General features: G+C 39.3%; 1 protein-coding gene across 1 annotated transcript; it reads right to left on the minus strand.

Moving 5' to 3' along the window:
• Positions 1-850: 850 nt before the first annotated feature.
• LOC149840123 (putative lysophospholipase BODYGUARD 1) lies at positions 851-5,556 on the minus strand. The gene is made up of 4 exons (XM_090003048.1): positions 4,822-5,556; positions 4,376-4,713; positions 4,007-4,206; positions 851-1,443 (listed from the first exon to the last, which is right to left on the minus strand). The coding sequence occupies exons 1-4, from the start codon at positions 5,366-5,368 to the stop codon at positions 1,125-1,127; spliced, it is 1,404 nt and encodes a 467-aa protein (XP_089859174.1). The 5' UTR covers positions 5,369-5,556; the 3' UTR covers positions 851-1,124.
• Positions 5,557-24,114: the final 18,558 nt, after the last annotated feature.

A 24,114-nucleotide genomic window follows, 5' to 3' on the forward strand; every position in this document is an offset into this window, starting at 1 on the left:
TACAAGGTTTCAATCTTAGTGCTTAAATTCATTTGATCCTTCTTTGTTCAAAATTTTTGGTAACTGAACAATACGGGGAACAAAAATTTGGAATATTTTTTGGCAAAAGTTTTGGTTTTTCAAAACTGAAGAATATTTTTGCTTACAAGGTTCTAAATTTTCAAGTTGTTTTCCTTTTCCTCTCTTAGATACCCCATAGTATATATGACAATCGTGTTCACGTGTTATGGTGCCAATTTTTTTCTCTTGTAAAGATTTTTATGCAAATATTGGTATTCATTAAATACCTCTTGCTGTTGAGAATTTTTTATACTGAACCTTCTTTCTTAGTATCTATTTTTTTTATTAGCAAGCTAGGGTTAGGCAGACCCCTATCAGAGCATGCATATACATAAATACAAGGAATTGAATCAACTTATAAGCCGTTTGGATCCGGCATCCAATCAGAAGGCTTGTCTTTCCACACAAGTTTTTTTAACGTCATCTTTACAAGAGACTTTGCTACAATCATATTCATAGAATTCTCATGGATATATTAACTGATTATTAATCAATCATTGATATAGGAGAAAAACTTTTCCATGCACAAACAAACAAGAAAAAAAAACTTCTCTTACTATTTTTCTCAGGCTACACAAATAAGCGAAAAAAATTCTAAAGGAAAAAGTTATCGTATCAAAATTTCTCATAGGCAAAACTTTCTTTCTTATGAGAGTTTTTCTCGCTTCCAAACCTGCCCTTATTAAGCCTTTTTCTATTATTTGAGAGAGAAAGATCCCAATATTTTTCAATAATTCTTATAATAACCATAATCGTTAATCAAACATTGAATACTAATGGCACAAAGTAAGGCAAAAGAAAGATGAAGAATAATACTTGTGGTGGTGGTGGTGATGGATTACATATATGACAGTAGACGGTTATTTTGCAGTGTTTAAAGTCGATTCAGAGTTCAGACCCTTATTGGGGTGCACTTAAAAACTTTCAATATCCTTTTTTCCTTTTATCCTTCTGCTTTTTTCACCTCCAAATCTCACCCTGATCTCCTCTTTTTCTCTCACACTATCACACACACAAAGAAAGAACACACAATCTCTCTCTCTCTCCACATAATCAATGCTCACTCAGTCACTCATCTTCCAAATCTCCTCGAGCTCTCTGGCGAATGCCTTCTGCCTGCCGACGACGATGGTGAGGTGGTCCTTCTTGTCGATGACTTTCACCCGCGCCCTGGGGATCTTGGACTGCAGGGCGTAGCTGCACTCCACGGGCAGCAGCTCGTCGTCCCTCCCGTGGAGGACCGTCACCTGGCAGCCCAGCTGCCCCACCGTCTTCAGGTAGCCGTCCATCTTGCTCGCTGTCCCGCAGATGATGTTGTGAAGCGTGTGCCACGCCGCGTGGTGCGTGTGGCAGAAGAACCCCTCCACCATAAATGTCCGCATCCTGTCATCCCACCCAACCCAATCTCCCAAGTGTCAAAAAGTTTTTAGAGTTCGTTGACCAACAAGTTTGACTACACATACGAAAGGCACTCACGTGGTTTGTGGGATAATGTTTCACGTAATTTTTTAATGATAACAAGTGAAAAATTCAAGGAACTGCTGGTGCTGGTGACCAAATCTTGAAGTTGATGGAGTTTTTCATAACCAAGTATAATCTTTATCTATAAAAAAACAAGATCAAAGGAAAAACTAGGGTGTGTTGGTCAAAATAATAAAAAAGAAATTCCAATCTCAACAACCGTGTGGACTATAAATCGACCTAAAAAACAGCCAAAACCAACACGCCAAAGCATCTCCAAAATGGACGAAAACAATTTAAATTAGAAAATTGAAATTCTCTAACTCCCGAGGAAAGCATGCATGTGGCGATTTCTTCTAAAGTCCAAATCGAGATTAAAAAAAAGGTGGTCGATCGTTGGTTGCATGGCATATCTGAAATATGAGAACTAGAAATATGGGCATTTCCAACACTTCTTTTTGCAAATCCAACCATGTGGATGTGCTTGGCAAGGTGAATTTGTTAGTAATCAACTATTGGATCATGTATTTTGGATGAAAAATTATGATTCTTGAATGCTTGAATGTTTATGAAGATTATGAGCCATTGATTTTAAAGCCTTAAAAAATATTGCTTATGCATCAAAATAAGATTATTCGAGAGAAGGTTTTTATAAAACCAAGCATGTAGATCACATCCTAAAGCAAGCTGGGGTTAGGCAGACCCCTGCCAGTTATAAAACTATACCATTGGATTTTGAATCCCAACACAAGGTGAGGTGCCCCCATTAGTGGCGTACAGTTAGATTCAAGAGAAAATAACAAAAAGTTCATAAAAATTACTGTTTACAGTTCTCATATTTTCGGTTCTCATATTCTACAGACTATATACATACTTATTTATTTAGTATTAATAAATGTACAAAAGTATTGAGCTGTAAATCATAATTGCAAGCTGTATTGACTCAATCAAGCCATAACCATATAGTTTTGTTTGGACATTGAATAGTGCTTTAGCCCTCCAATAACACGATTTTCTGATCAATGAAATTTGATATATTGTTAACCATTGATTTTTACATGTGTAAGATCTGATCTAAAATGAATGAAAAGAAAAGTGATTTGTACTCGATAATCTTGTACATTTATTAGTACCGAGTGTTATTCAATGATTACTTAATATGATCACATGCACAGATGTAACTCCATGGAGCATATGCTTTTTTAATCAAAGTGAACACATTATATACAGCGTCGATGCATGGTGGGCATGCAGCAAGCTGCTTGACAGCCATCTATCTTAGCATTTCTCGAGATGTGTGTGGTGTCCATATCGAAAAATGTTGAGATGGATAGTGATCAGCAGCTGCCCTCTTTACCAAAATGGATTTGATTTGTATACAAGTTTTTAAAATAATGTAAAAATAAACAAAATGCACAATGCGACTAGTACTACATTAAAGAGTAATACGTTCCTTAGGCTGCCTTTTTCATTAGGTCTCGTTGGGCCCTTTCAAAAATTGTAGTTTTAAGTATTTTTTCTTATGTTTAACACCTTAGATGTGATCTATAGGTTTTGTTTAGTGGGGACCGGCCTTTGGATCGCTGGAATCTGACTTATATATAAGTTTTTCCGGTGATCCAAAATAATAGTTAAAGAATGTATCTGTTTTTCTCAGCTCATAAAAATATGTTTTATCATAAAAAAAAATATGATCCAAGAGTCTACTCTCACTAAATTAAGCATGCTAAATACATCTAACAATTTATATATGTCATATAAAACACTTAAAAAACCTATAAGGCAGAAATGACAGAATGAAAATTGGAGCCTAATATGTTCAGTTCTCTATAGATCACTTTCTACATCAAAATAGTTCTTACGCATTTATGGAAGCTGCCCTAATAAATGATACCAGCAAACATCATGACTTTTGCTTAGAGCATATATACCATCAAGCCATCATTAATTATATATGAGAACATTTCAAATATCTGTTTTGCAAATCAAATCACGTGGATGTGCTTGGCATGGTTTACTTGCAAGGAATCAACCATTGGAAAAATACTATTTTTGAATGCTTGAATATTTATAAAGATTATGAGCTATTGATTTTAAAGCTTTATAAAATCTTGTTTATGCATCAAAATCAGATAATTCAAGAGCAGGTTCTTATAAAACCAAACATGTATATCACATCTGTCCCCTTGGATTCAAGAAAAAGAACAAAAAAATCATGTAAACCATGGTTCATACATTAGTATAGTGACTTATATATATATATATATATATATATATATATATATATATATATATATATATATATATATATATATATAAACCATCAAATCTAACAATCAATGGCCAGACTTTTAAAAAAAATCGATGCGTTATTTTTGTCAGTAACACTTGGAAAGAAAATAAGTGAAGGATATGTGTATCACTTTGGAACACATGGGACAAACCCCTGTATTGAAGAGATAATGAAGGGTGGATGTTGGGTTACCTATTTCTGGTGATCTGCCTAGCAATGAAGTCCCAAAGCCGGTGATTCTTGCAAACCACCAGGCACCAAACCCTGCTGATGTGCTCATACCAAGACGCAACCGACGCACCAAACGCGATCAGCGGCCACACCCTCCTCGGCGCCACCTGCCTCAGCACGTATTGGCTCCCATGCTCTCCCTTGGGTACAGGAAAATATGGCTGCATGTAATCACATCAATCTAAGCAATACTAATCTCCCCTTAAGTTGATCAATAGCACTTCTTATATAGATCTCTCTTTTTGTGAACCAAATTAAGGTTCAATAAAATGGTTTTGAATATTAGATCATTATGGACTTGGACTTGGTTTAAGTGGGTCAGGTTCATACCGGTGAGAGTAAGGTGAGAGACTTGACAGAGTTGGGGTATTTGACTGCGAGGGCAATGGCTATGATGCAGCCTAGAGAGTGTGCCACTATGTGGAAGGATTTCACCCTGTAAGCTTCCAGCACGGACCGCTCGATCATGTCGATGTGCTCGCTTAGAGTGTAGAGCGAGTCGGTGGGCTTCGGGCTCCGGCCGAACCCGAGCAGATCGATGGCTAGGAGCCGGTACTTCAACTTCGCATCGTTGGAGAAGTTGGGGAAGAGGGTCTCGGTCCAGAAGACGGAGGAGGAGACGAAGCCATGGATGAAGAGAACGTTTGAGATCTCCTTCTCCTTGCACTCTTCACACAAAAAATAAAACACAGGCATATGAGAAGTAGTATTTGCTTATGAAGTACAAGAGCTGTATGTGTGTATGTATATGTATATAAGATGAGTGTAAGGCTCACCCCGGAGTCCATCAGTGCGAACATAGAGAGCCTCCTTAGGAGAGGTGCACCAAGAAGCGCACTTGTGGCAGTAGCAATCGGACCAACGTGGGACAGGGTGAGCCATCTGACGGCCCATCTTCCCTTGAAGCATTTCCACGATGGCTGAGTTGATCCGGTATGCCGACCTGACCGCGCCATTCCGACGCCTCTCGAGCGACCCGACGAGGGCCGCCGTTGATCTCTTGATCTCGGACACGATGGAGGTCCGGGAGTAGAGTGTATCGGAGATGTCTTCGAGCCGAAGCTCGCTGTCGCTGACGCAGACGATCCTGCTCTGACCTGACTCCGATACCACGATTTTTCCGCTGCTAATGATGGCGTCCTGGCCGGGGGAGCAGTAGCAAGGCTTCCACTCATTCTCCACCAAGAAGTCCACCAGCTTGAACAGGTAGCAGAGGATGGCATCAAGGAGATCAAGGAAGCAGAACACCAAGAAGCTCACTACGTCGAGGAACACTCTCATGGCTATGGCAAAGATCACCCCTACATTCTTCTCATTGGCCATTTCCCTTTCCCCTTATCCTTCTCTCACTTCCACTCCTTTATGACCTTTAAAACAAAGATGGTGCTTCGTGGTTGTGTTTTTTAAGCATTTTTAATGGGTTTTGGTTGTATGATCTGTGGGAGATAAGATGAGTTCCCACCATACGCACGAAACATTGGCTAGGTGCGTGATGGAAGGGGTGAGGGAAGATGCATGTGGAGGGGCTGAGGGCCGGGGGTCCTATAAGTGCAAAGAGAAGGGGTGAAAATGGCGTGCAGTGGCCTGGGCAAAGCACCAACAATAGCAGGGAGTGAATTCATTCTTCATTAAGTCGTGTGCTGGCCATAGATGGAGGGTAGGTGGTGGTTGAACCCACCACTCCCAACAATTTCTCCCTCCCCAACTTGGTCTAATGTGTAGCAATACATTTTGTACACGCGTATAATTGGTGTATTTTACTCTCTCTCTCTCTCTCTCTCTCTCTTTATCTCGATATATATATATATATATATATGATGGGGCCTCCGCTTGTCTGGTAGAAGCAGCTCGTGCACGTCACCTTGTATTGGGATTGCAAGTTCAAAACCCAATGGTATTGGTTGTTTATCCGTAACCCATCTTGCCTTTTAAAAAATATATATAATCAACTTAGCAAACGGGTGAAACCCCATTTTCTAGTGTTCTTTTCTCACATCTAACACCAAATATGTGATCTAGATGTTTTATTTAGTGGGAACTGGCTTTTTAAGAGCTGGAATCCGTCATGAATATATGTTTTTGAAAAAACAATGGCCATGAATGCATCGATTATTTTCAACTCGTAAAACCATGTTTTTTGTCTAGCATGGTGAAAACATATATGAGGTTAGATTGAGTCAATATGACTCCTACCATGCGATTCCAACTAAATTGTAGGTGCAATCAATTGTACCAAATATAAACCCTATATATATATATTATTTGCTATAATCATTTATATATGCAAATGACTTAGCAATTTTCTTTTTCTTGGTAAATCTAACATTGTAGATATGATTTGCATGGTCTGCTTTGTGAGAATCAACATTTGGATTGTTGGATTTGGAAGTGTGACTGCGGTTTTATGGTGATTAAAAAATTAATAATCATAACCGCATCAAAGTTTCTTGACTCATCAAAACATATATTTTTTCATAAAGAAAAGACAATAAGTATTAATCTGAGCCTTATGTTGTTCAGGACATGATAAAACATCTTAACACAATAAATAAATCATGTCAAACACATTGTATATATCCACTCAAACAAAGAGCATATATATATCATTAAATGATATCATGGTTCAAACATAATTATTGGAAGCACCACACTAAGGGGGAAGCGCTTTCAGAAGTGGAAAGAGTGGGGGAACTCACTTCCCATCTAGGAAAAGTGTGTTTTTCACTCACTTCTCAAATCACTTCCCTCTCTCTTTTATTTTGTTTCTCTTTCGCTTCTCACATGCTTTTCTGACAGTTTTGCCTTGCTTCTTTATCATTTCTCGCTCATTTCTCCTGTTTTTTGTGTTTCTCATGTTATTTTTTATTGTTTTCTCTTCCCCTTGTTTTCTCACTTGTTTTTTCCTATATTCCCACTTGATTCTCCTTCTTTTCTCTCTCACGTCCATCACGATTCTTTTTTGCTTCTCATATGCTTGCAGAATAGCTTTTAAAATGAATCTTCTCACTTCATGTTACTTTTTAACACTCAGCTTCGGCTTCTTGCATTGCTTCCTTTTAACTATGGTACAGAACCACTTCATATGTATCCTTCTTTCCTTCTATCTTGAAGAGTAATTAGGAACAAATCATGTTTTCATGTTTCAATGAAGCACTTTTCATTTTTATTATGATAAAATAAAAAGATTTACTTTTTTACCAAACATATGCAAATCTAATCTTATAATAATAAAAAGAAGAGATCTTTATCAATCAATCCCCTGTTCATTCTTCCATAATCAGAAATACATTATTTTTCAAGAATCAGAAATGACCTTTTTTTGAGTTTGAATTTGTCCATTTAGAATTTGTTTTTTTCTTTTCTTTTATTCTCTTCCATCAATTCTGATCCATTTTCTCATTGAAACTAAAGGTACTAAATCAATTAAATGTTTCCCCAGTAAATGAAAGAGATGGGACTATTAGAACAAATGAGCTCCACGTTCTAACGCCAGTGCAAGTGGACTAATGTGGTGGGAGATTGAAATTTCAGTGGCCCCAAATGTTTCCTTTCTATTAGTATTTTGTAAAGGGGTGGAGCCTTATCAGTTGATTTGTTTTTTTCACTGTTTGCATTTATTGCTTTCTGTTTAAGGCACATAACTCCCCCACCTTTTCAGGAGTCACTCCTCACACCAGTGGTAGGGGTGTCAACGTGTCTGGTTTTCACAGACAAGAACCAAACCCTATAGGGTCCGGGCATGGTGACAAATCAGAAAACCTGATTAAGACTCGGGTCCAGATCCGAAGGTTCGATTAATACATGGAACCGGGTATAGTTTGTGAAATTTTAACCAGACCCGGACCCAACTCGAGTTCTGATTAAGACCAGTAATTTTTCAATGTAAAAATGATAAAAAATATTATTTTATCGGGTATGGTATAGGTCTGGTTCATGTAGTTCTTATCGGATCCAGGTATGCTTTCTCTTGTAGTAGACCCGATTAAACCCGGGTCTGGACCCGATACCATACCCAAAAATCTGATTCAAGTCTGATTCCAACTGGGTCTTAACCAAACCCGACCCGTTGGCACCACTAACCAGTGTGCCTTAAAATAGAACTGAAACCTTGATTTCTCGTTTTCCTTTTTTTTTTTTTTCAATTTTGATTTGAGATACGATCATGGGACTCTAGGGATGGTAAATGAGTTGAACAAGTTCAAGTTGGGCCCGTCTTGTCCCGTATACCAAGTTGAGCTCAAACTCATGATAGGCCTGAGCTAAATGAATTGAATTGGAACTTACTCTTTTTTTTTAAAGGCTATCATTTCAAAACTGAAAATACTAAAACTCAAAATTTATTCAACTGCTTGAGCTGCTTCATTTACAAAAAACAAATGTATTGTTCCAAAACCAGAAAGTTAGATTTGAACTGTAAATTAAACTATTGCTTTGGGCCACACTTCAACCATTTATTCTGGACATAGTCACGGAAGTGCCTCCCTAGGGGGAGAAGCGTGCTTCCCCTAAGAGAGGAAAGCATTGAAGAGATTTGCTTTTTAGTTGTAGGAAGCACGTTTCCCACTCACGCTTCCCTCTCGCATACTTTTCTTTTCTCACTCAATTCTCATTAACTTTCCACTCGTTTCTCTCTTGCTTCTTCCTTGTTTTTTATGTTTTTCATGTTAATATTTATACTTTCAGTTCTCACTTGCTTTTCACCTGTTTCACCCTGGTTTCCTTCACGTCTCCTTTATCGTTTCTTGCTTCCAAAACGAATCTCGCTTCTCGCTTCCCATTAGTTTTTAACACTCACTTTCCTGCTTCTGCTTCATACATTGCTTTTCATGTACATTTGGCTTCCTGATAACTATGATTCTAAACTCCTTTGCATATGATATATGATTTATTTATCATTAACTAACAAGCCTATAAAAGGCAAGCCCAACCAAACCTATTGTTTGTGGTCGGCTCACCAAGGCAAGCCCAACCAAACCATGAGTTGAAACAAATTATTTACATGTGGAACAATTAATGTTGTCAGTAGTATCTTGTATCGTTTCGCCAAATATTCAGAGGTTAATGCTATTAAAATAATATTAATTTTTTAAAGTATTTCTTTATATTATTAAAAATAAGCCGATTCAGGAGTGAGGCGTACTGATTTTCTGTCCGATACGATACTTATATCGGTCGATATAGGCCGATACACACGTACCGATACTGACAACATTGTCTTGTGTGAACCAAGTCATGAGCAGCTCAATCGTCTTTGTTTTCCAGTCCCAAGTTCATGGACAGCATTGATTATGCATACCGAAACCGAAACTAAGATTGTGACATCGGTTGGTTGGTCACATTAAACACCTCCTGTTTTTAGGTGCTGTAGGCACATCAAGACTTGCAATGTATTTTTTTTTTTAATGGCAAGCTGCGCTTAAGCAGACCCCACCAGTTATTATTCAATCGTACCATCGGGGTTTTGAACCTACAACGTCCAGACGTGCACCGACAGATCTTACCAACCACGCAGCCCCCTTGCTTCTAATAGCCAAGACATTTATCTTGATATAAGCCCCAATTATAGTCTGTTTTATTCTAACAAACATTGATGAAGTAAATTAGAAAATTTCTTCTTAATAATGCTGCATTTGTTTTATTCTAATAAACATTAGTGAAGTATGTCATTACCCTATAATAAACTGAATTAGGGTTGCGAACAATTCTGATTTAGGATGGGACTTTTGCAAATTTTGGCTATTATGGATCTGACTCTCCAATGTATTTTCTGATCCAAAATCTGAACCAATTGCATCCCTAAACTGATGGCCAGATTTGGAAGCAGAATTGGAAAACTTGGCTGGTGTGCGCCCATGAGGGCTTTGCTCATCTTGTAGAGGCATCTTGTGAATGTTACCAAACTGAATGGATGTTATGAGTTTGAAAACCCACGGGTGTGTGTCCCTTGCCGCGAGGCACGTAGAGGCTGGGTATAGACTATATTGCGCAAACGGTACACATGGCTTTTACGCTACTGAACTCGTGGTTGTTTTCCCGAATTACCCTTCTCTCCACCTAAAAAAGAAAAGAAAAGAAAAGAAAAGAAAATTATAGTAGCTGTCTGTCTGTGAGAAGAGCTCATGTTTGCTAGTCTCTAATCAACTGTTGGGCCAGCATGATGCATAGTGATCCAATGAACTGAGTCAAATATGATAGCTGTAAATTTGCAGAAGGGGCTCCAATTCTTTGGCAATTTGCCCAAAAAGGGAAAAAAAGAGAGGAGCTGAATGTGAAGCCAGTTGTGTAATTGTTATGGCATTTTAATTTTCTTTTCTTTCTAAAAAAAAAAATAATTTAAGTGCAACTAAAGTTCATGAACTAAAAAATTTTGGGAGTTCATGAACTTGGTCATGTTTCTGCTGCATAATGAACCACACAACAGTATTGGCACAATCAACTTCTTTTGCCTCCAATATTATTCTTTATTGAAAAGAATATATGTAGACCACACGTCATTCTTTGGTCAATTCGATATATGGACACTCTAGATCTCTTCACCATTATGAACATTGGACCTCTATATTATTACAAGTGACGCAGAATCAAGCCCAACTGGTTCAGTACTCCAGCAGGATCGAGCCTAAGTTTGGTCTCGTTCAATGACAGGGTCGAGCTCAACAACCAGTCCCAGCCCAGCCTGGTTTGCGATCTCCCGAGGACCGAGCCTAAGTTCTGTCCCATCCAGGGATGGGGTCAGCGGCTCGACCTGGCAGCCGAGCCCACCCTCTTCCCCTTTTTCTGTTTTGGACCCTCCTCAGGCGATCGGAACCGAGCCTGACTCGATTGGGGGTCCAACCGAGTCTGGCTAGACTGTGGCCTGCCCAACCCACTCGATCAAGTTGAGCTCAGTCTTTACCGAGCCCAACTCGCCCCTTCCTCGCCTGCAGCTAGTCGGACTCAGTCGAGCCTGGCTAACACCGTGTCCTAGCTCAGCTCACCCCGATTTGGGACCTGACTCAGCTAGTTGGCCCAAATCAGGGTCGGGTTCGACCCTGCGATGTAAGCATTGCTTGCTTCGTTAAATTAAAGTGGTTTCATCATTTCTTTCGCAACAAGATAAAATATCTTTTAACACATCACATCAACACAACAAACGCAATGCGCGCATCAAGGCACGAGCCCTTGATAACCTACGCTCGAAATCGTCAGTGAATCCGACCATCTCTGAAGTAGGGAAAAGTTGCATATGAGGATAAATAACAAAATATTTCTAACTTATATGTATACATATATGCATACATATATATGCTTTTAACTCAAGAACGTAGTTTTGTGTATTCTTGTCCATTTAAAATTTATGTCATTTACTTTGCTGCCACGCTGTTACGTGCACTGGCTACTGCTTATGCAATTTAGTTGATCGATATATGGTTTCGTATATTGTGCACTTCTTACACAATCTATTTAGTTGATGTATGATTGCATACATCATGCATCACTTATGCAATTTATTTAGCTCGATGTGTGGTTTCGCACATTGAGCCTTGTTTTATGTCATTTATATTACTGTCGTGCTGTAATGTGCACATGCTTATGCTTTGATATATATGTGTATATATATATATATATAATTATAAGGTACATAATTTTGAGTACTGCCTACCTTTCATTACACTTGCTTTTAAAGATGCAGATTTGTGTATGCTCACCAAGTCTTTAAAGAAAAAGAGAATTTTATGCAAAATTTTAATTTTTGTAATATTCATTGTTTCACAAAGCAAACATGAATGTCTAAAGGTTACTTATTCGCAACCAAGTCTTTCCCTCGACGTTGCGTAGCCCTAAGAGGTACATACGGTCTTTGTTTTGATATCAAAAAATGACTCGGATATTCCTGACCTAAAACACGGGACTTGGAGATTTCTAAAAAAATATTAGGGTTTCTTTCTAAGAAACAAATACCCTTTTATCGTAATGATACTATTAGATATGCATGGCATATTAGTACTAAGATGATTGGATGAGAGGTTTATGGTAACCTCATAACATGCAAATGCATAATAATGAAAAAAAATCACATAAATGGTGATCATCGCCTTCACAGGCAAGATGATCGAGTTGGTTTAAAAGACCAAAACATATAAAATGGGTCATTAGTTAAAATAGAACCTGATATACCCATTCGTCGTTATGGTTTCATCAAAAGAGAGAATGTGATGGTACAAAAACTTTGATGGACATGTTGTTAACAACTACACTACTCGAGCAAATGACTTAGTGTCCCCAATCATCAAAGTTAGGAGACTGAGTTACCAAAAATTATCCTAGGTGGTAGGTCCCAATAACTTCTATAGAAGTATGAATGCATCCCTTTGAACGAGTGACCTTTGGGAAACTTTCTCTTGGTCATTTGTCATCCCCTTAGGAGCAGACTCAGTTAGTTGTCTGGGGTATCAAAATATATAGCATAACAAACTCCCGAGTAGTCTCAATTGTTTCTACGTTTCTCTTGTGTGTACCCTCATGACAATTAATATCAAAATAAAGTTATCATGTTTATTTTACTTATTTTAACTTGTACACTGCGAAAGGAACAACATATATGTTAGTTTGATTCTAAATTCTGTTAGCATTCTCATTTTGCTTATTATGAACTGTACATCATGAAAGGAGCAATACATATGTTAGTTTTATTCTGGATTGTTATATTTATGCACCTATCAGTTTTTTATCAATCTGACCCATTTTATAGGTACAAGTGATGATTAGGTCAGAGACAAACGATGGTACAATGACGTGATGATATTAAGATGAGACTCTTTTCTTGACGTTTCGCTCCTGAAGACATTTTTGGTATAAAGTTTTTTTTGAAATTTCACCTTTCGTATAAGCTATAAAACCTCGTTTTGAATTTATTTGGTTTCAATGAATGTATGAAGTTACAAATCTATTGTGTAATGGAAGGTTCACCCGTAATGCGCCTAAGGTTTGATGACTTGTTATTTTAAACATTTTTTTTTGCTAAACTGCCATTTTAAACTCTAATAAAAGAATGATTACAAGGCTTTCAAAAATTTTCTAAAAAGTTAAGTCCAAGATTTTGAAAGTGTTACACAAAAAAAGTGATATAAAATAGGAAAGTAGTAGAAACCGCTCTTCTAAATATTTATAATAGTTGAATTCATATCCAAAGTTTGGCTGCTGCTTTTTTTTTTCTCTCCCAAGACTCAATTGGGATTTCAAACTATACTTTCTTCTACCAAGTCCTCTTTCCCTGTCAGACAAGTTTGGTTGAGAATTTAAACCATGAGTGTGGTTGTTCTTTTGGTACACAACATACTAGATTAATATCGCACAACCTATTTTTTGACCCCTTTTTAGTCATTAAAAGCAATGAATGATCCATCATATATGTTGGGTACATCTGTTAGTTCTCATTTATAATGAACCGATGATGTTGGTGTTTGGTCTTGTCTTCACCTTTGGCTAAATCGTGGTTTTCCTCCTGCCTGCAACACTGACCTTAGAATTATTTGGTTTCTCCCTGAATACCCCATTAGGGTACCTCTACTTAGGACCTATATTACAAGTTTCATTTTTGGGAAAAATGACCCCAACGGGAATTTCATGATATTTTGGAATTTTTTGTTTTTCTCAAATTTTTTTGGAAAAATATTGGTGCATAAAAATGTGATATTCTAAAATATAAGTGATATTTTTTAAATTTTTAATTTTTTGGTACTATATATATTACAAAAAAAAACCGATGATGTTGGTCTCTAATTTTTTTTTTATATATTGGTTTTTGAGAATATCATGATGAAATTGCCATATTTTCAAAAGTTGGGAATATTTGTGGTCTAATCTAGGAATTAGGAATTTAGAATTTTTCTTGTACCACATGTTTCCTTTTTTTTAATATTTACAGAAAAAAAAACTGTCCTCAAGATTAGAGACCTAGCCGCTCTGGCTCAGCCAAACAATGTAAAACTCTGTGGGCTTACCCCTGTACCCTAGGCCACTTGAACTGTGGTAGACGATCAACCAATTAAATTGTCTCAAGTGAAGAGAGTTACAGAGAGTTTTTTCACAAACACATTCAAAGTTTTAGCAATAATCAAAAGCACACCTAAGTTTTTAGTATTTACACTTTTTTTTTCATGAGGAAGGAAAGCTATGACTAAGAACCTGGTCACTTAATGGGCCCACCTCCCTGCCAGCTAAAACTTAGGGTTGAGGACAACACCTACCCAGCCTTACGTGCCCAAACCGTGATAAAGCAATGGAAGCTCCCATGCACCAGCAGGCCTTTAGCTTGACACAGGACCCTACTGACTACATGGGTAACCACAGCGGTGGTAGAATTCAGCTAAATTTGTTCTCTGTTAATTAAAAACACATTTACGTCAATTTAACTTGAGTTGAATCAATAGAGCAAATCTACTGATTTACCGTCAAAACAGCAAAAAGAAATTTCAAGAACACACCTCAAGTTTTGATGATAATATAAAAACACAGTTAACTTTTGATAATTACATTATAATCTAACAGCAACTTCAAGAGAAGTAAACCCTGGGTTAATTAACAATGAAAAAGTTTAAGTGTGATTTTAACAATATCGAAAACTTGGGTGTGTCTTTCATTATTGGCAAAAGTATAGGTGTGCTTTAGAAACTTTTTTTTTTTTAATGAAAACAGAGTTTGTTATATTGCTTGTTCATGCTTGGTAGTAACCAACGGGGGCTCTTGTCTGGTAGGAGCAGCTAGTGCACGTCACCTTGTATTAGGGACGTTGCAGGCTCAAGACCTAATGGTATAGTTGTATATAACTGGTAACGGTCTGCCTTACCCAGTTTGCCTTGGTAAGGATGACGCTATGAGAATGAAGCTTTCAGCAATATTTACTAGCATTACTGCCTACTATATTTAATGTGTTCCTAGTTTTAATACTGCGTCCCAATCCTGCATTGCATTTTCTGGATCTTCCACAACTAGCTCTCATTATCTACCAACTTGGACTCTGCGACCAACTGGTGCTCAGCTTGTCTGATAGGAATAGTTAGTGCACTTCACCTTGTGTTGGGACATTGCAAGTTGGAACCCTAAATGGTACGGTTGTAAAACTGGTAGGAAAGGGAGACTGCCTAACCCCAGAAAGTGGTACGTTGAAGGGGGGGTCTCCCTAACCCCAGTTTGCCTTTAAAAGAAAAACAGCTCTCATTATCTCGACTTTTCTATGACGTTTCACATGCATATAAATATGGATGATATGATCACCACTAGGGATGGCAGTGGACCGGGGAAAGCGGGGCCCTGCCCCGCCTCACCCTGTTTGGACCGGGGATGAAGGGTATGAAACGGGGATGGAGGCGGGGACGAAGGTTAAAATCCATCCCCGTTCGAGGATGGAGGTGGGGATGGACATACCCTTTTCCCCACCCCGCCACGATCCCCGCCCCACCCTGTTCCCTGCCACTTTTCCCCGCCTCATCCCCGTTTGAACAAGAGATGAAGGACATGAAACAGGGATGAAGGGGGGGGGGGTGGAGGTTAAAATCCATCCCCGTCGAGAATGGAGGTTCTAATCTTGAGGCGGGGCGGGGGTGGAGACCTTGTCCCCCGCCCCACTGCCATCCCTAATCACCACCAAAAGGATTATTCAAAATTGGTCATTTCACGGGTCCCCTCCAGATGATAATTAATAGACATGACAAGGCAGCATCATGCTCAACGCATACCTTCCCTGTATAGTAGTGGACCCCGGCCCGTTTCAAAATTCGAACCTCCATCCCCGCCTCCATCTCCGTTTCATGTCCTCCATCACCAGTCCAAACGGGGGTGAGGCGGGGCCGTTTTCCCTGTCATCCCTTAAAGGATTGGGGACAGGGGTGGGGCGGGGCAAAGCGGTGATTGAGATGGGGACGGCGTAAGTCCATCCCTACCTCTGTCCCCGCACGGGAATAGATTTTAACCTTCATCCCTGCCTCCATCCTCGTTTCATGCCCTTCATCCCCAGTCCAAACGGGGTGAGGTGGGGCCCGTTGTCCCCCGGTCCACTGCCATTCCTACTGTAAATATGCAACTATTTACATTATACACATACCTCATTTCTTGCTAATTCTTAATGCATTTCCTTCTTTCCCTTTAAAAAGAAGGAAACTATTTTTGAAAGTGTAATTATAGTCTCATTAAACTTCACCAGGACTGCACCTAACTTCTGTAAATATTGATGGGTCACCACCACATGCAATGGCAAGTTTTATTGAGCCTTTATTATGGTTACAGGAGATGATCAAGTGACCGGGTCAATTGAGTTCTAAACTCACTCAACTTGTATAATGCCACTTCATCGGCGGCATTGCTTTGAGTGTCAACGGGTCCGAACTGGTTTCAATACAGGTGGGTCCGAACTCGGATCTGATTTTGACGTGCTGGTTCTGGGTCTGAACCAGGTCTGAACGTTCAGACCCACCACAGAAAAAACAAAACCTGGCTCCTATAGGGATTACATGAACCAAACCCCAGTTCATACCTGATAAATAATATATTTTTTATCTTTTTTACATTAAAAATTTGCAGATCCCAATCCAAACTCAGGTCGGGCTTGGTTTTGTATGAAATTTCACAAACCATACTCGGCTCCATATACTAATCAAACTCTTGGCTTCAAACCCTGGATTGGTTTGGACTCGGGTGAAACCAAACCCAAACCTGATTTAATTGAGATGATGGCACCAGGTCCAGTCTCTTGTCCAATAAGAGACACCATAAGAGAAACCATACCCAGATCCTACAAGCATTACATGAACCGTAAGATAATATTTTTTGTTTTTTTTAACATTGAAAAATTACAGATCTTAGTCAGAACTTGGGTTAGGTATGAAATTTCACAAACCAGCTCCATATATTTATCAGACCTTTCGTGTTCGACCCGGATTCTATAGGACCTTCTTATTTGTAACCAAACCTTTCGGGTCTGACATGTACATGCCATTTTTTGTACCCTCCGTATATACAAGTTTGTATTCAATTTATAATTTATAATTATATTTTCAGTATATAATGCATATTTTAGATATAACATATATATTTAGGTTATATTCAGTTTATTTTTTTATTTACTTGATATTTAATATATATAGCCATGTACCGTACCCACAATTTTTTAAATTTGTTGTATCGTACCCTCCATACCCGCACCCAGGTGATATATAGTTGGTACGTTAATAGACCTTACGAAGATCTGAATCAAAATCACTCAACTTAAAAAAATATATTGGTTCTCCTAAAGCTGAAATAAATTTTCAAATTGAACTTGGAACTTGGATGGTGTATAGGGCAGGAATTTTGGAGCAGAGTCATTTAGTACCTCCCTATTTGTCGCCAACAGCACATGGCCGTGCAATCACTAAGGGTGTTAATTACGCATCTGGGATACTAGAGGAGACAGGGTCCCTGTTTGTGCGTTTTAACCTAATAAAAAACTTAGCTTATAGCCTTATACCTTTAATTTTTAATTGTTTTTGCAAAATAGTCCCTGTCTTGTTAGCAATTTGCAAAAACTTACTTTCCATTTAGGGTTTTTGCAAATTAGTTAGTCCCTGTCGAATGCCAGATTTGCAAGACCGTCTCTACTTTATGCAATTTTACAAATCAGTTCCTCCCTCTTGCTTTAACCCTTCCAAAGTTGTCGTTGGGGTTAAGAGTCACCCCTACCTTCGAATGGCAGCCGTTAAGTGCTCATAAAAAATAACTATTTTGCCCTCATAAAAAATTAATGACCACCTTTTAAAACATCAATAAGCTGCATCATTTTTAATTCCCGGGGTAGAATAAGTCATTTTTACATAGCCCTCAACCATGAAGGAAGAAGTATAGCTATAGTTAATTTAACATCCTAGGGACCTCTTTCCGCTAAAATCAGATAAGGCAAGGACGGTTTTGCAAAATAGGATGAGGCAGAGACATTTATGCAAATTGCTAATTAGACAGGGATTATTTAGCAAAAGGTCACTAAGGATGCACATGAGCCGGGTTGGAGCCAAGCTCGAGCTCGACCACCTTTATTTTAAAAATGTTCTAAAAGTTTTTTAAATATGTGTCAATAGCTTTTTAAAAGAGAGGAAGATGATGAGATCCCAAGGCACTTTCAAATAATAGCCCGTTAAGATAAGATCCTCTTTTGTGATCATATTTTGAACAAAATGCATACATATATAAAATCTAATTTTTTATATAACTATGTGAGCCGAGCTTAATCAGGCTTACTGCGCTTATCCGAGCTGAACTGCCTGTTCAAGCTTGGCTTGCTTACGTATACAAAGCCTGAAGCCTTGTTCAAACTCTACTCATTTATTTTTTTGAACAAGTTCAAGCGAGCTTAAACGGGCGGCGCTTGAGCTCAGCCAGAGCTAGCTCGGTTCTTTGTGCATCCCTATAGGATGGGGACATTTTGCAAATTTCTAAAAGAGTAGGAACTAATTTGCAAAAAAAAAAACTTTTATTATGATGCACAGTTAGAGACTAACCATATTTTAAGCATTTTAGCAGATGGGGTAGTCACTATGGGGGGACAAATTGACAACTTTGAGGAAACCAGGAAAGAGTTGGTGAAAATGATGGGAGGAGGATTGCATCCAGCTTATTGAGAGAGCAGTCTTCTCTATCACAGCTGCTTCCAATGATATTCTAGACTATATGCTACCTTCTATACCTTTCATCACAAGCAACAAGGTCTCCCCTGAGGTCCTTCAAGATACCATGGTCACCAACGTATAAGGCTTTGCAACTTAAGGTTAATGAGATACCCAAAATATGACAGTAGTGATTAGCATTATTATCAAAATTAGTGGCTTTTTATTTTAATAAGAAATTTTCATTTGAGGTCCAACCATTCACACTTAATTCCAAAAACAGGCCTCACTTTTCTGAATTTCCTGATATGCATCCTCAGGTTTCTTGAAAAATGCAAAATAGAGACCTCATGTTAACTTCCAACATCTTGAGAAATGTGATTCTTTTGAGTTTTCTGTGTTGCCCTTCCGAGTTGAAAATACTTGTTTACCCTCACAAAGAGGTGGTATTTTAGACAATTGAGGGTATTGTTGTCATTTGACCAAATTTAACTGAAATTTAACCTGAATTAATGGGCAATGGTAAGTTTCTCTTCGGCAGTTTACAGAATAACAGATGCCCATATAAGAAAATTCAGAAATGCTAGCCCCTTTTTCAAGATTAAGACGTAAAAGGTTGGTCCCTCAATCTCTCTCTCCCTCTCTCTCTCTTGCCATGTTACTTAGAGAATACACAAAACGGGTGCAAGAAAATTTGTGGTAGCTGGAGTTGGTCCTTAGATTGCATCCCAATTATACGTGCACTCAACCTAGGGGGTTTGCATGCCTCTTGCCAATGATTTAGCCCAAGGGTAATGTTAGATGAACTGAATAAAGAAATTTAACCTGAATTAATGGGCAATGGTAAGTCTCTCTTCGGCAGTTTACAGAATAACAGATGCCCATATAAGAAAATTCAGAAATGCTAGCCCCTTTTTCAAGATTAAGACATAAAGGGTTGGTCCCTCAATAGAAATTTCCCTTTCTTGTATCTAAGAAAATTGATTCTCTCTCCCTCTCTCTCTCCATGTTACTTAGAGAATACACAAAATGGGTGAGAATACACAAAATGGGTGCAAGAAAATTTGTGGTAGGTGGAGTTGGTCCTTAGGTTGCATCCCAATTATACGTGCACTCAACCTTGGGGGTTTGCTTGCCTCTTGCCAATGATTTAGCCCAAGGGTAATGTTAGATGAACTGAATAAAGAAATGGCAACCCCGTCCTTGCCTCTATACGCTAATGCATACAATGCCCTCGGTGACATGATTGAGAACTATAAAGATTATTGTAAGATTTTCAAGTCTTTCTTTTGTATCTATTTTACTCACCATAGTCACAAAACCATATAGAATTATTAATCAATGGTTTGTTGTGATAAATTTTTTTGTTTATAATTGTAGCTTTTGATAATGTTGGAGAGCCATGCTGTGGTGGGGTTCTATGCTACGTGGGAGGGAGAAACGTGAATGACAATACCACTGGATTGTACAATGATAGATCCAAGTATGTATTTTGGGACATGTACCATCCAACTGAAGAAGCCACCACATCATAATGTCAAGAAGTTTTTTGGATGGGGACACACGCTTTGCTGTTCCCATCAACATGCATAGACTTGCAAGCATGTGAAGTCCCTCACCAGCCATTGCGAGCAATGTTGTGAGAGGCGTACGCCTCAGTACCTGAAGCGTACGCCTCAGAGGCGAAGTGCACGCTCAAGGTACTGAGGCGTTGCAATGATCGGCGTTTCAGGCTTGAAACGCACGCTTCACTCATGTGAAGCACACGCCTCAAGTCGAAACGCGCTTCGCTTCTAAGGAGTACGCATCATGTCTATCTTCTCCAACTCAAACCCCAAATCCGACCTGTTTACTTTGCTGATGGGCGAAGGCGGCAAACCTCCGAGATCTTCGTCTCTCTCTCTAAAGATTTTTGGTGTTAGGATTTCTGGTTTGTTGGTGGTAGATGTGGAGGAGATCCGTGTCCTTCATCCTGGACAAGCAATCCATGCCCCTTCCTCCCAATTCGGATGTGCCGCCGCCTGGCATGGCGGAGCTCCGTCAACCCCCGACCAGCTCCGCCTACTACCAGATCCGCACCGAGCACCACACCATCACCAGCGATTGGCTGTCCCAAGCGGCCACCGCATCAGACCGGATGCAGAGGGTCGGCCAACCGAAGCTGCCAGAAGATGGCGTGGGCACGAACAGAGACACAAGCTTCAGTGTAATCGAGGAGTTCAATTATTGGCAGAAGAAGCCGGATCCGGCGGAGGCCATCGTCGTGATCATGGCCCTGGCGACTGTCATCTGGTCAAGCAAGGCGACGATGATGATGGAGCTCGAGATCGAGTTGAAGAAGGCCTTAAATTCTTTAAAGGTGGGATTTTTAGGGTCTAGTATATCCCCTTTCTTCTTCTTCTGGTTTGGCTGGGTGGTGGACAAACAACTTATGTTTCGTATTGCCTGAGGTCGACGGAGACATTGCCGTGAAGTCGCTCTTCTGGCTCCTCCTCCACGGCCTCTGCTGCATCGTCAGCCTCGTCCTCGACTTTCGCTTCTCCGGACTCATCTTCTACCTCCTCTTCTTCGCCTCCGCCAACACCATTGTCGCCACTACCAATCCGTACGTTCATCCTTTGACCAACATTCAGACGGTGCCTCCGCCGGTGCGGAGCAAGGTGGTGGTCGGCCAACATGGGATCAAAATCCGGTCATTCCCTCACCCGAATCTGGAGGAGGTGATGAGGGTGCACACTTTGATCGATTGGGTCCAGGCGGAGCAGAGGAGGATCTACGACGTGAAGGATCAGCGACGAGTGGTGGTGATCACTCCCACCTACGCCCGGACCTTTCAGACCGTCCATCTCACCGGGTTGATGCACATGCTGATGCTTGTTCCCGGTGACCTGGTGTGTATTGTCGTCGAGGCTTGCAGGGCATCGAACAAAACTGCCTCGTTGCTCTGTGGTAGCGGACTCACGGTCGTCCATGTGAGTTTCGACGAGCGAATACCTCTTGCTTGGGAGGATAGGCATCAGTTGGAAGCCTGGATGCATCTGCATGGCCTGAGGTAGCACCACCACCCTTCCTCCCCTGTTTGCTCATCTCCTTTCTTTATTTCTTCGTTCTTAGATGGATTCTAATGAGTTTTTGACATGATGGTCGATTTGATTCTATAGTTTTTCTTCTTAATTTTCACGATTTCGGGTAAAAATGACGTTAAAGCTCTAGTTTAGACCAATGTAGAGGGAAGCTCTAGGTTCAAACTCTGGTTTCTCAAAGTTTCACTATGAGGATTTGGAACTTAATTGATCTTGTGAGGACAATTTATTTTATAGTGTCATTTATTAGTAGTTTTTATTTAAATTTTTTATTATTTTATCAATATTATATATTTTATTATTTTGATCATGAAGCTTACGCTTCAATGCCTCGAGGCTTACGCCTCGCTTCATAACAGGCTCAACGCCTCGCTTCGCCTCATCGCATTTAACAACCTTGATTGTGAGTCCGGATCCGGTGCAATATGATTGCACAAAAATTGTGCATTAATCCCTCGATCACCCTCCATCAAGTCTTGGGCCCTACACCTGACCTGACCGGCCCTGTCCCAACATGGAGAGTGATCAATAGGGATGGCAGTGGACCGGGGTGGGGCGGGGGACAAGGTCTCCACCCCCGCCCCGTCTCTAAAATTTAACCTTCATCCTCGGTCCACCCCCGTGGCGGGGGAGACTTTGGACCTCCACCCCCGCCCCGTCTCAAAATACTAATCTTTGTTCCCGTCCCCACCCCTGCCTCATCCCCGTCCCCGTCTCCATTTTCTTGAAAAGAATCTAGATTGTGATAAATGCAGAATGACCGTATGGATTATGGAGTCCTTAAACACTTCCAAATTAAACCACAATGCAATCATCATATAGAAATGATTCAACCAAGCAACAGAACACGCAAAAACATCCAAAAAGCTGTTTTGTGATAATCAACGCTATTGTATATCTAGCATATCTAATTTCCCTAGAGGCATGAACAACATAATAGGAATATTTTGTTTCCATAAAATCTATTTGGTCATTCGAGAAATTTATTTCGCACAGATGGATCAAGAAGAACTTCAGACTTGATGCATATAATGACCATGAAAACCTGCAAATAAAAAGTAAAGTGTGTTAGCTGGGACCACTTGCAATGGATTTACATCCACTTAAGGCCAATAAAAGGAAGCTAAACACCAATAATAGACAATCTATCCAACAAAAGTAATAAGATATGAAAAGCTTCAGAATGTTTATTAGCTAGTGGTTGTCACAGGTTCATTGGGCCTTCCAGAGACCGCAAATTAACTTGCACAAACTCATATGTATGTATATATATATATATCTATATATCTATATATCTATATCTATATCTATATATATATATATATATATAAGTGTCAGTATATGTTTTTTTCCTTTAAAAAATTCTTGATCTAAAGAAATAAAGCATGAATACAGCCTAAGTACAAATTCTTCAACAACTATTCAAAATCATTATGATTAAAAATATTACAAATAAATCTAAGTTGAAAAGTGAAACCATATGTAATCAATGGCAAATCTAAAAGAAAAAACATATCAATAAATACAAAACAAAAAATCAAGATCGCAAAAAAGAAACAGATAAGGACACTATTGATTGCAATGTTGTCAGTATCAATTTCAGACCTGAATCAATTTTCAAGAATCAAAATGATTCAAAGAATCAACTGATTCAGACTTGAATCAAGCTAGTTGGATTAGTCAATATAGTTTTTTAACTTAATATATTATAAAAATAAAAATTAAGAATATTAAAAAAAGGTAGATTCAACCCCACATGAGCCCAATTCGAGGTGACTTGGGGTTGAATTGCCGATTTGAATCGATTGTGACATGAAGAACTCTTGCTCACTCCTCAAAAAAAAGAAAGGCAAAGTTGTATCTGTCTCCACTGAGGAAGGAAGTCCCATTCTTAAGGCCAGTTCAACTGATTTGAGTAGTATCAGTCCTCAGATTGGCGTGTCCCATGTGCAAAGTTCTCTTCAACATGTGAGTAGTACTCACTAGCTATTGGAGCAGATGCAATAGCCGATTCACCAACTTCAGCTCCTTGCGCAATTAGCCATTGCCCCCTCCACTTTTGGTCTTTCATGTTCTTCTGGTACTGTTTATACAAGTATTCTTTGTAGTACCCATGGTTGGTTGATAGACTCATGAGCATCCTGTTATATGACAACCCATGATTCCATTCTAATCGATTGTCATCCCTATAGTGGTGTCTTTCGCACTGCCGACAGGTCTTCCATGTTTATTTCTAAAGTTGATAATGTCTCCTTTAGTTTTTTTTCCCATCCTTAGCCATGAATCTTATTTGTGTTGGTCAAATAACCAAATTTAACTGCAATGTTACATTCTTCCTGTTCATCAGGAAGCAGCTGATCTGGATGAGTCATTT

Source organism: Nuphar pumila, chromosome 4 (genome assembly GCF_984573655.1).
Source record: "Nuphar pumila chromosome 4, dmNupPumi1.hap1.1, whole genome shotgun sequence".
NCBI lineage: Eukaryota > Viridiplantae > Streptophyta > Magnoliopsida > Nymphaeales > Nymphaeaceae > Nuphar > Nuphar pumila.

Bases quoted from the DNA above. Each gene is read 5' to 3' on its own strand.
- LOC149840123 (XM_090003048.1), bottom strand. From the start codon at position 5,368: ATGGCCAATGAGAAGAATGTAGGGGTGATCTTTGCCATAGCCATGAGA. The intron at 4,207-4,375 runs GTATGAACCTGA...GATTACATGCAG, and splicing joins CTCTCACCTTACTCTCACCG to CCATATTTTCCTGTACCCAA. The intron at 1,444-4,006 runs GTAACCCAACAT...GTGGGATGACAG, and splicing joins AGGCAGATCACCAGAAATAG to GATGCGGACATTTATGGTGG.